Below are 12,514 nucleotides of genomic sequence, written 5' to 3'. Positions count from 1 at the left end.
ACGGACTACTATTGCAGTGTAAAGCAACTGGCATATCTGGCAGCATACATTCATATAGGCCTATTATCTTTTTAAAATTTAAAAAACTATTTCAGACCTCCATAGGTTATAAGAGAAAACATGTGCAGGCTTACAGTGAAATGATTGCAGCCCATCTATGGCTTTTCCATTACAACACCATCTATCTCCAAAATAACCAGGTTTGTGGACATTTCTTTGGATAGCTTATGAAACTGCAAGCCGCATCCCATCATCGCATTCTCTAAATCTGAAAACAATGAATTCAAGCAAAATGTATTCTGCTCTATCAGGATGTCAATTAATTACATAAAAAATATACTGTTTATGTCTCACGTAGTCCACCCCTCCCCCCAAAACATCACAGTAACAGGTACAAGTATGTCACATGTTTGTTTATTCATTTCTGTAAATGTTTTTGAGCTGGTGTACAGGGTAGAGATGATCTATACATATCTTCATGTCAGAACGGTTCTGATTGAAAGGCTTGTACATATTCATATCTGTTCTCCTCTTCTCTCCAGGACCATACAAAAGGAAAGAAAACAAGTGGTCTTAGCTACAAAGCCTCTACATGCCCCATGATGAGGGCGTATGCTTAGACTACATAATGCTTAAAGAACACCAGAACAACTATATGAGGGTGCATAGCATTCTAATTAAATATATATTTTTTATCATATATTTATACATACATTTTCATAAAAACATATTTTTTGTGCATGTGCGCAGTTGCATTCCTTAGGATAGACTAATATGATATTGCGTTTACATTGTCATGTATCTGTTCTAAAGGAGTATAGGTGAACTTTAGTCTTTTCACAATTCAAAATGGTACAATACTCAGTAGGTTACTCATCCCCTCATTGCAAGTCCAGGAATCTTTGAATTGTTCACCCAGTCCACCATAGACATGCACGCACACAGCTCACCACCCAGTCACACAGTATACTTGGGGAGTTTTACATACTGCAAAGTTTTATGGTTCAAATTGTTAGTACTTTTGAATATCCAGATTAAAAGATGCCTTAACTCATAAATGTGCTCTATTGTAATTGTGATCAATATCAGATAATTGTAAAAAGCATGTTAATTTGCTTTGATTGTAGATGTCATGACATATTAAAAGGTCATTATATTATACTTTTACTATTGCATATATATATTTAATAACATGAACAAAAAAGTTAACAATTAGGATCATTTAAAGACATATATACATAGATTTATTTTTAAATATCTTTTTATTTTTGGTTGTTGAAGCAATAGTTAACACTCTGTGCAGAGGCACCGGAGAAGTAATAATAAATTGTCCAAGTTAGACTTTACTTGAATGCAATAGGACAAATCTAGGGACAGTTTTTATTATGTGAATAATAACCTATATTAAAAACTGATGGAAAGTTTTATTCAAAATATTATAAATAATATACTGCTAATACATTTTAGCCACATGTAAAACCATTTGATCCACTGAACTTGAATACTAACTGATGTATAATGACTTTAAATTCTATTATACATCATACAAATTTATTCTAGAAATGAAAATTCAAATGTTTGTTTCTAATTGACTTGCCATCTCTTTTTGTGCAAAGGCTGACCAAGTAAAATCTACAGTTCATCAATCATCCACCACACCTCAAACCTTATGGAATCCTGTCTCTAAAAAGAGGAGTTGGGAGACCGTGAGGAAATCAAAGTAAAACTTGACCGTGCACAACTCAAAAGACCTGAGTGGATTAACAGTGGAAAACGTGATATGTAGCGAATGTGCTATAGTCCATGTACATGTCCCTGTTGTATGCTGTCATTCAGTGCGTCAGTCATTCAGGCTACAATAGCATTTACAGTACTTCTGTTAAAACACGATAGTTAGGTACTGTGTGCTACCATGATAGGACCCAGGGGTGCTGCCACTGGGGAAGAAGTGAGCCTCTGCATAAGGAGGGGAACACACTTAACAACATGGAGAACTGAGTATGTCAAACTATAGGCAAATAAAAAAAATAAAATTACAAATATACCATTATAAATCTTTTGTTTCCCTCTTTAAGCAGCTGCAATTACAGAGCGTTTCCTGGTTGCTCATTTGCTACGTATTGTGCTGAAAACAATAAACAATATTTCACAGTCTCAAACCATGTCATATCGTACCCTCATAAAGATCCAATTATTATCAATTCATTCCAAACTATCAAAAACAAACCCTGTTCCTTTTGTCAGTGTTATTGCTGTGGCAAGTTGTCTAAACCTAAATGTATCTAATCTCAGGAGACTAGTCCATCTTGTGTCCAGTGTTTGTCCCAAATTTCACTTTCAATTCAAATAAGTGTTTTCAGTCCTATGTAGAAAATAAAACCACATTTAACTGATTGGTTTAAAGAATTATGCATGTATATGTGTATATATATGTATATATGTATATGTATATGTATATATATATATATATATATATATATATATATATATATATATATATATATATATATATATATATATATATATATATATATATATATATACACACACACACACACACACACACACACATATACATATACATAACATAACATAACAGTAACTGAAGTCTATGTGGCATGCCTAATTTGAATTGGCAGAATAGAACAATTGTAGAACAATTTCATAGTTGTACCTAACTATGTTTACTTTATTCTCCTGAAAATTGTGTGTGTGCTCTTGTTAATCTTCACAGTTCATAAGTATTGGTTCAATAAAAATGAGACAATCACAGTGCTGTCTGTCCACACAGCGAAATGCTCACTATTAGATGTCATACAAAAGCTAATGTTTTTCTATAGCATCACAATCCTCTATCAAACCAGGTCTTTCGTTTTTACGCCACAGCACTTAGTGTCAATGAACAAATCAAACTGTGACTAACTACAGATATGAGATAAGGACAAACTCAAGAAGTGATTGCATGTGGTCTATTAAAAAAGGATGGTGTGTGCTAAATAAGAAATGAGGAAGGTAGCACAGATGGGCCCTTCCACAAAGGGGAACAGGTACAGAGCTGCTGCACAAGGTAATCGCCCAAAACATTCTTTTGTCTGAAAAGCTTGAAGTGAAGAGATTCAGTTCCCTATTTGTCAAACAATCCTTTAAACCGAGGTGAATTAGATTTGAGGAAACCAATACAAGTAGCGAGCTCCATTCACAAAGGAAAAGACGTTAGCGCACACAGACAGGATACTCACAAGCAAGGAAGCACAGTGGCTTTCTCATTCTGGCACTGAGCATGCCATGACATCACATGGACGACGAGCCAATCATGGGGCAGGGCTCAGCACCAAGCCAGAAGCAGTTTACACATGCGGTAGAGAAAAGTACACACGTACGCACACACACAGACGTAGCATAGAGTGCATATATCACATTGAGAAGAACTAGGAGAGGGTCCAGTCAGAGAAGCACTGGTCGGCTCAGCAGAGGCGCAGCTGTATACCATCCAGAGATTTGGGACAGACATTTTTGGCTGTAGTTATTGGACTTGTACTTGCAGATACAAACCATTCCAACTAGGGTAATGTTCCCAAAAGGTCCGTGGTCCTAGTAGACCATCCTGGCTCATCCATTCAGTGAGATAATGAGAGTTCCAAAGGTCAAAGGGCATGCACCAGCAGTAATCATGCGGTTATAGTTCACAGGAAGCACTTTTTGTTGTGTTTTTCTTGCAGTTGGTTTACATTTTATATAAAAAAGAATCATGCCTTAGATTATTTGATTTGCTTTTTTCTTTACAAATGTTATAAAACTACAAGTTGATCATTTTGTCTGTTGACAGTATCTTCTTGTTCTCCAGGTCACATATTGAGGATACTTATGTTTATATCAGTGTCTGTTAGTCAAATGTCCGTGCTCATTTTCCTCGCCGCTCGGGTTGCCGTTTGGTGGAGGATGGTTTGGCAGTAGCTTTTCGTTCCTGTAAAACACAAAATAAACTGTAAGGGTTCAATTTATGTAATATTCAAGAACCAAAATGCTTGTAACTGTTTATACAATCTTGTACTAAGTTCACTGGAAAATGTTAACTTTCTGTGTAAACCACTTGTAGGAGTTAAAAAACTGTGGTCACCTTTCTTGCCTGCACAGGAGCATGTTCCTCAGCACGTGATTCAGTAGCACATTCTTCTTTTTCCTCCCTCTGTAAACAGTATTAAAACATTGCATTTATATTTCAATGTAGAGGGTGAGAGGTATATAAAAAAGCAAATCAATATTTGTAAAGCAGATGCAAAAACATGTATCAATATATCAAAAATCTTCAATGGTATCTCCATGTGTGCAGTGTGCAACACATCTGACTGCTCTTCATCAAAACATGTGTTTTGATGATTCCTTTGCAGCTGAGTGGAAAACTAGAGATGGTCTTAAGCAGAACTAAACTGTGTGATCTCCATGCCATCAGTTAGTCGAAGATAAATGATGGACAGGAGTTTGGGGCTTGCAGTAAGCAGTCACCATAGAAACCTGACCTGGCCCTGTCTGAGCTCTTTCTCCCACAGATGTGGCCCCCTGTCAAAGGGCTGTGTGCCCTGTAGGAAGCGGCCCCGCAGCACCTGAGAATACCCCGAGTCACACACCGAGATCAGCAGCGCCTCCTGGGCTTCACGCAGACTGCTATCCCGCCCGGTGGACACTGAGCCCATCCAGCCCGAAAGGGAATCCTTCTCTGGCAGATAGGGCTGGAATGCACCCCCTCCTCCAACCCTAAAATATACACAGAGCACAAACACAGCACCTGCTTCAGTAGAAACTCCACAGCAAACATGTATTAAGACATAAGTTCACAAAAGTACACAGGAGGTACCGGTTGTCTCCGTTGTGCTCTGAAGCTCCACTGAGTCCTGTGACATCCTGTTGGCCTGAAATGACACAAATCCCAGCACCTGAACCCAACCCTCCAGATTCTCCTCTCCTCCCCTCCGACCTCTGACCTCCGAGTTGGCCGTTCAAGTTGACCTTGGGCACTGCCCCGCTGGCTCGGATTCTGTCTCTGTCTGCCAGAGCTGTGGATGGCTCTGGCAGGGGCTCTTCCTCCTCTACCTCAACATCCTCCTCTTCCTCCTCCTCTTCCAGCTCCATGATAGAACCACTGGCCCCACTGGCTCCGCTGCTGGGACGGCCTAAGCTGCAGGGGAGAGAGAGTGTGGCTCCCTCTGAGTCATCTGCGCGGCTGCTGCCGTCCAGAGAGGAGTCCTCTACAGTGACCAGAGAGGGGCTGACGCCCGCAGGCCACACCTGCACATCCGACATCTCCAGGAGGGTGTCCTCCTCTGTGGTGGCTATAGGCGCACACTCCAGGCTGGACACTTCCTGCCAGTATGGCTCTACATTGAGTGGTGAGGGCAGGCTGTACTGCATGGACGCGGGGGATAGCAGCTCCTCTTGCACCAAGCCATATCCTGCATGGAAAAGAGGAGCAAGACCACACGCTAACAACACGCACAGCCAGGCTCAGGGCTCAGCTATGTCCCAATGTGTCACATGGAAGTCTCACATTTGGCTGAATGAAGAGCATTTGTTTTATCCAGATATGCCCTTGTGCATGAGCAATTATTCTAACATCCCATAATTCAAAGTCCACAATGGAGCTCAACAGTCCCGCCCACTCTGAAGTCTGTTCTGGTTCTGGAAGTACATTTTCCAAAAATTTTTTTTTAGACATTTTGAAAAATTCTAATACTAAAATTTCAAAGGCAGTGCAAAGACTAACCAGTGACATGATAACTAAAGCATGTTTAAAATGCACAAAATTCTGCTGAATGCTTAAATAGCTTTGCAGTTTATAAAGTTTTCAGAAACACACATACAACTGTGTGATTTGGTACTACATAGCTTAATAGCCCAGAGCTAACTTACAGACTTCTACTTTTTCCCCAGAAAGTCTATGGGAAAAATGAATAGGAAATTTACATCTGGAACCGTGGGGTGGGCGGTCACTGTTGAGATCCATTACAGTGTTTCATTACTACAGAATTACAGAGAACCCCTTGAAGTCATTTGCCAATTTGTTTTAATTAAAATAGTATAACTTTAAAACAGGTAAGCTTTCTTCCATTGGGACACAGTAGCAACAGTGACAAAAACGTGTTAAATTCAGTGGTAAATTCAGTCTGTTAGGTGAGGCCAGAGGCCTTTGCCTAACTTCATGTGATCAGGAGTTCAGTTTTTGTGGTTTTTAAGAAGGGAAAGTGGTGAGTGCTTCTGGGGTTGGCACGATACTCTTTTGTTAGCCTTAAATATATTTTTAATGACATTTATTATATGTTATATTGTCTCAATAGAAAAATACCATCCTCATATTACTTAGTAATGTAATGCATACTCTGTGCTGCTACACAGCCAGTGTGTACAGAAATGAGTATCGTTACAACCCATAAAGCACTTATAAAGTTGTGGAAGTAGCATCTTACTTTTTGTGGAAATTGCAAGTTACAGTTGATCTTGCAAGTTAGGATATCGGAAGATAAAAAAAACAAAACAAAATAATAATAGTAATAAAAATTTATAGTAAATAGTAAAAAAACATGCCCATTTTTTCTGCGCCCCAAATGATTAACAAAAAATAGGCCAACATAAGGAAAAACAAATATTTAAATTTACAGAAATAAATCTAATGAATTAAAGTCTGTTAAAAGTTTGCCCCTTCATTTGAATAAAGACAATTTTATGTTTTCTGACAAATGAACAAACATTTAATGTACTTTTATCATGGACACACACACACAGTCAGACAAATACACACAGTGACTAATGCTACACAAAATACTGCTACTCTCAACACCTTCTTTAATGGCATTGGTAACATGCTTTGCCTCATACCTGAAATTAATGTGTATATATATATATATATATATTTTCATAGAGGAATATATTCTCTGAATATAATGATACAGTTATATGCTAAAACTACATAAATGTAGTCTTAAAGGTACAGTATGTAAACTTCTGGAGGTGGTGTGTCACCTGATTCCATGGAAATAGAAAGCTAAAACCATACTTCAAAGCATTCCCCATGGAGACAGATATGTTGGAAGAATATATCAAAAATATTTCTATGAAAACCAGCAGTGGAGGCCTTTCCAAGGCTAAATAAGAGTCAGGTTTGTGAAGATGCAAGCCCGCTCACAGCAGGGATGCATGTTTTTTTTTTTAATTTTAGACAAAGTTTTGGCTGAAAAGTTACATACTGTGCCTTTGAATGAGTAAATGAAATGGCAACATTATCTAATTCAGATGAAATAAATGGCAAGAACATAGTATAATGTGAATGTGTTTGTCTAATCTATGGTAATGTTTCTGTTCCTGCTTTTACAATCCATTCCTCACATTTTCAATGCCAGTAATTACATTCAACCAAATGTTGAACCAGTCTATACTCTTGCATGAAATGGCCTAGAGTAGGTGCGTGGAGTCAGAGTGTGCTTCTGGGATGGGAAAGGGCCACATGTGCTGAGGTGGGTTCAGAATGAGATGAAGGGCAGGGTTGAATGAGTTGATTCTGGGTATGGCTTTCCTTCACTCCTTTTGTTTTATACAAACACATGTGTTAAAGGTACATCAAATGGTGAAGCACAATGCCCACAAAGACTGCTATGGCACATGGAAACACAGCACACTGACCACAGCGCACACACACACACACACAGAAAACTGACAGAGACTGAATATTAGTCACTCCATAGAACCACTGAACAACAGTGACACACTTTATTCACACGTGAGTCTGGAAAAACATCCACACACTGAGCTACACACAGCACTCATGTAAACTGCGGCAGATAATGTTTAGACAATGCTACAAGACTGTCATCAAACCAGGGCAAAATATCCCATTTTTATTACCAAAAAGACCAGATTTTATTTTTGCTATACTGCCAAGCCCATAAGCAAAAACTGAGATTGGCCACTACATTGATTTTATGAATAATTAAGTAAACTGTGGTGTTTTTTGCCCAGAGATTGAAAACATGTTGCATCATTGATCCTAACATTATGTGCTTTAAGGCTTGCCCTGCAAGCCTGGTCAACCATAACAACATTCCCTGCACATTCTGTATAGAAAGAAAAATCTGGTACTGCCTTTTTTAACAAACAAATGAGAGGCATGTGCTGGGTACCTGCTCACTGCATTCACTTCAAGTGGAGACAGCAGGAGCTAGCAAATTTTGTCTTATGGGGAAACAGACCTTTTTACAAATGTTTATAAAGTTCGGTTGCTATGGTCATGTGATCTAGCAAACTATAGTAGAAAAAAGTGGATTGGGTAGGGCCATCATTTTGGCTGTTTTAATTGAACAAATTCTGACGCTGATGTGCTGTGTTGGAAACTCCCTCCCCACATTGTGATTAATTCAGTAAGATTTACTGAAGGGAGTAAGGCCTTAATGAAGCACACCAGACTAAAGCTCTCTGTTTGAAATATGACAGGAAGAGGTTTTGGTCGACCAGGCTGTTGCCCTGTTTCACTTCAGTAATAAAACACAGTTTTTACTTTACATAAAAAGAAAGGGAACATTTGTCTCTAAATATAGCACTGTAACAATACTCTCTGTTTTCATTTATTAGTATATTTAACCATTTACACAGTGAAGTAAACTCAAACATGCCATGCACATAAAGAAAAAAAAATCTATTGTAATTAGCACATTTCCTTCTTTAACTAATCACACTAGTACTGTGAACTTTAAACACAAAAATGTGTTATATCCATAGCAAATGTTATAAAAATGTATCTAAAATATTCTATCTGCACATCTCTGCATTCTGCATATCAAGTGTTTAGAACAGTTTAGCACACACACAGAGCAGGCACAAGTACAAAAGAGTTGTAGCCAAGCATGCAGCATGCTCATGCACAGGTGTACTTCTACACATAGAGTTGGACTAAGAGGAGGAGAGGACCGAGGAGCGCAGGAAAATAAGATGACGAGAGAAGGAGGCCCAGAGGTCAACATGAGGTCATATGAGGTCAGAGGTCGGACAGGAAGAGCTGTGAGGAAGAAGAGCAGGAGAGGGTAGGAGGAAGAGGAGCGGGCGGCTGTGTAGCAGATATGACATGTCACAGATTTAAAGGTAGACTGAGATTCTCCAGAGAAAAAGACAAGTCTTCAGACAGAAGAAAACGAACATGAGCCTTTGTCTTTTTCTCTGGCAGCAGAGAGAAAGAAAAGAGACAGAGCAATAGAGACAAAGAATGAAGGCCCAGAGCATACTATTATATTTGAACTAGTGCCATTTGGATAAGCTTTTCCATCCCAGACAAACACACAACCAACTGCGGCTAAAATGTTTTCACAAATACTAGCAGTGTAATATTATAATTACTATAAAGTTATTATTAAAGGACTATTTTATTTTTTCCGTATAGCATAAACATTTTTGTTTATTGAAAAAGGAATTGGTCGCTTTTAGAACAGTTTTCATTTTTGGTGCTGCTCTCCAACAGATATTTTGCATTGTACTTTACTTTATTGATTGGCGGTTTTCTGTGTGTCTTTGTCTTAGTGCAGTTTATTTGTCAATACTTATCAAGAAAAATCATTCATGATAGAAACCAAAGCAGAGATCATTTAACTTTATCTAAGTGAACTTCCCACTCTATTAGTACTATTAGAAAACAAGGCTTAGCACTGAGATGTTTAAAGCACAAGAGATTTTCCTCATAACTCATATAGGGACAGAAGAATATAAACCATCATGTTAGGGCTTAGGCATGAAGAGTGAAAACTTCAACATAAAATGAATGTGTTTAAAACGTGAGTCTCAGAGCATGCTGAGAAAGAAGTTAGGTCAAGTTAAACCTTTTCTCAGCTTTCAGTATCAGAACTTTGGGTTCATCATTGTCATTCTGTACAAGAGCAGCAAACCACCATGCAGCCAGGAGGCCCTTCCACTTACCCCTTCTGAAAAACGGGGGCCTAATAACTCTGGGCTTGTGCACAAAGCGTGATGGCCTAGTGTCCGTGATCTCTTGTGGGGCAACAGAGACAAGGCAAAAGGCTGTTACCCACACTAATGGACAGTACTGCTTATAAAAGTTATTGTCATGTTTTACAGACTAAAAAGCACATAGTATCTATATAATATCTTGAAATCTGTGTATGAATATGTGAAATTAAATTTAATAATTAGAATTATTTTTATCCAAATAATTAAAATATGTTTTTATTGGAACTTAACCATACTAAAATCACAGCAGTTGCATATGTTATTTGTATGTTACTGTTTAGTTATGTTTGGTTCGTCGCATACCATTGAGGACACTGGGTGACAGTAGAGTGGAATCTCGTTCTCCAAGGCGACAGGCCCCCTCCTCTGAAGAAGCAGGGGCTATGGATGGTGCCTGCCCCTCTATAGAGCTCACAATATCTGCACGGTCAATGTTCCTCAATGCTGTGTACAAACTCTCCACTGAAAGAATCAATAGAGAGGACAATGTGAAATTTGAATAATTATGACTTTTTTTTGTGGAAAAAACCTAGCGTAAATATTTATCATAGTTTTCCACAAGTCAAGTGGCAGTTTCTGAGAAATAAACAAATGTACAAAAATACAGGAAGTACCGATGAGTTGTAAAACAAAATCTGACTACCTTTGTCATCTATATCAAAAATACCATCTAAAAATAATTTGCACACAACACATTTTTCTGGCAGTTTAAACATTAATTTAACAAAATAAAGGTGTTGTCATTTTTATTAGTCTAATCATAACTCTTGTGCAGTTTTTACATTATGGTTGCAAGGTAATAGTTATGAAATTACTACTATGTATGTCATATCTGTTGCCTGTGTTTATCAGAAAGTCAAATTACTTAAAAAATGTAAAATAAAACGCAACACAGTGCAGCGCAGGACACATTATGGAAGCTCACTGCAGGCGCAGGTGGGAGCGGGACTGCACAACGCGGGAGCAGGCGGGTGGGATGATAAACTGCAGTCCCGCAAACTAAATATGAGTGTAAAGTAAAATATACAAATGATTCATGTTTGTCTATCATACATTATTTGTGCTGGATATTTTATTTGGCATTAATAAAAACATTTTAAGCAGCTTAAATTTGCAGATGTGGTCTAATCTCGCTAAAACTAAAAAACTGGGCAAGACTTTTTTGTATAACACTGTAATTATAATAACTATATTTAAGTGAAATTATGAAATATAGTGAACCTATATTTGCACTTCAAATAGAGCAAAAGTAAAAACTGGACTTACTTTTAGCCCTTTTTCCTTCTCTGCTGGCCCACAAATTCAAAAGGGCTGAGCTCTGGTCAAGCAGTGAGTTGGGATTTTCCACACGGATCCGGTTGATATCGTCCACTCCAAACTGCAGCTCTCGGGCCAATTCTTTGAGATAAGGTAGAGAAATGAGAGCATGACCAAAGACATCTACTAACTTTCAGTGGAAGCGTGACATACCTGCCCAGCTCAAGCCCAGTTGTTCTGATATGAGGTTGATTTTAAGCTCTGTTCTCTCCATGGCGTTTACAGCAGCTAAAATGAAAAACAAAAAAGTTACAAAAACAAGTAAAATAAGACTACATTCAGGCTTTAAAGAGGGGGTATTACTTCTATGGGGTATTCATAGCAAACACATGCATATTTAGATCACCATGTTACTTTTTTTGTTTTTAAAATGATATGATATTTGACAAAAGCAAGGTATTAACATGTTTTATAAGTTCCTCACTCCCTTTGTCCTCTGTGCTAAGTCGATCCCCTTTAGAGTGCTATCACAGCACAATCAGTGTGAATCCCTAAAATGAAACTACTGCACCTCCCATCAGAGCATTTTTTATAATGCACGTAGGCTTGTGGGCTGAGCATTGGACAGACTCATAACTAACCATATGTGGGGGGGTGGCCCTATTCGAACCCTCCATACATTACAAACATGCATGGATGACATCTAAAACTTCTTCAGGCACTCTTACCGCTTTTTAATGAGGGAATAATGTTATAACATGGTAAAAAGCTCCAAAAAGTCAATTTTGCTAATACCCCCTCTTTAAAGTTGAAATCTTTTCACTGTAGCTCTAATTTTAGCAGATTTGTCCAATATTTCAGTTTGAGTAAGTTATCTTCATTGCATGCTATATACACTTACCTTATAATATGAATTGGCCTCTTGGATGGGCACCCATAACATAATTTGTGACCAAATATTTTTCAGGATTAGAAAACTTTCTGGGCATAGGGGTTAAAATTAAAGGCTCATTCCAGTGCTAGTCCCATCTAAATTGCATTCAGTAATCATTACAAAGGGACTCGAGCAATGTAGCAGTGCTGTGCCCTATAGACAGAAAAGGCCTCCCCTCAACATGGCTGACAACATTGTGTAGTATTTGTGCAGGCCAGATCCTCTGTCTAGCTCCACTGTGAGCTCCTGCCCATTCCCAGTGCAAAGCAACAGTGAGACTGGTAACTGCTGCCATGCCATTGGAAGTCACAGTGGAGACAGCAGCAC

General features: G+C 38.3%; 1 protein-coding gene across 1 annotated transcript in view; it reads right to left on the bottom strand.

Moving 5' to 3' along the window:
• Positions 1-3,331: 3,331 nt before the first annotated feature.
• Positions 3,332-12,514, bottom strand: part of LOC110166366 (ankyrin-1-like) — a 67,264-nt gene continuing 58,081 nt past the window's right edge. Inside the window, exons 38-44 of the mRNA XM_055153398.1 lie at positions 11,467-11,541; positions 11,263-11,394; positions 10,300-10,458; positions 4,853-5,447; positions 4,626-4,752; positions 4,118-4,186; positions 3,332-3,964 (exon numbers count right to left, since the gene is read on the bottom strand). Coding sequence (XP_055009373.1) covers positions 3,902-3,964; positions 4,118-4,186; positions 4,626-4,752; positions 4,853-5,447; positions 10,300-10,458; positions 11,263-11,394; positions 11,467-11,541 — 1,220 coding nt within the window. The 3' untranslated portion in view covers positions 3,332-3,901. The remainder of the gene's footprint in view (positions 3,965-4,117; positions 4,187-4,625; positions 4,753-4,852; positions 5,448-10,299; positions 10,459-11,262; positions 11,395-11,466; positions 11,542-12,514) is intronic.

This window comes from Boleophthalmus pectinirostris, unplaced genomic scaffold (assembly GCF_026225935.1).
Source record: "Boleophthalmus pectinirostris isolate CB_2022bp ecotype Guang Dong unplaced genomic scaffold, ASM2622593v1 HiC_scaffold_18, whole genome shotgun sequence".
NCBI classification, from domain to species: Eukaryota; Metazoa; Chordata; class Actinopteri; order Gobiiformes; family Gobiidae; genus Boleophthalmus; species Boleophthalmus pectinirostris.
This window is presented reverse-complemented; position numbering and strand designations above follow the sequence as displayed.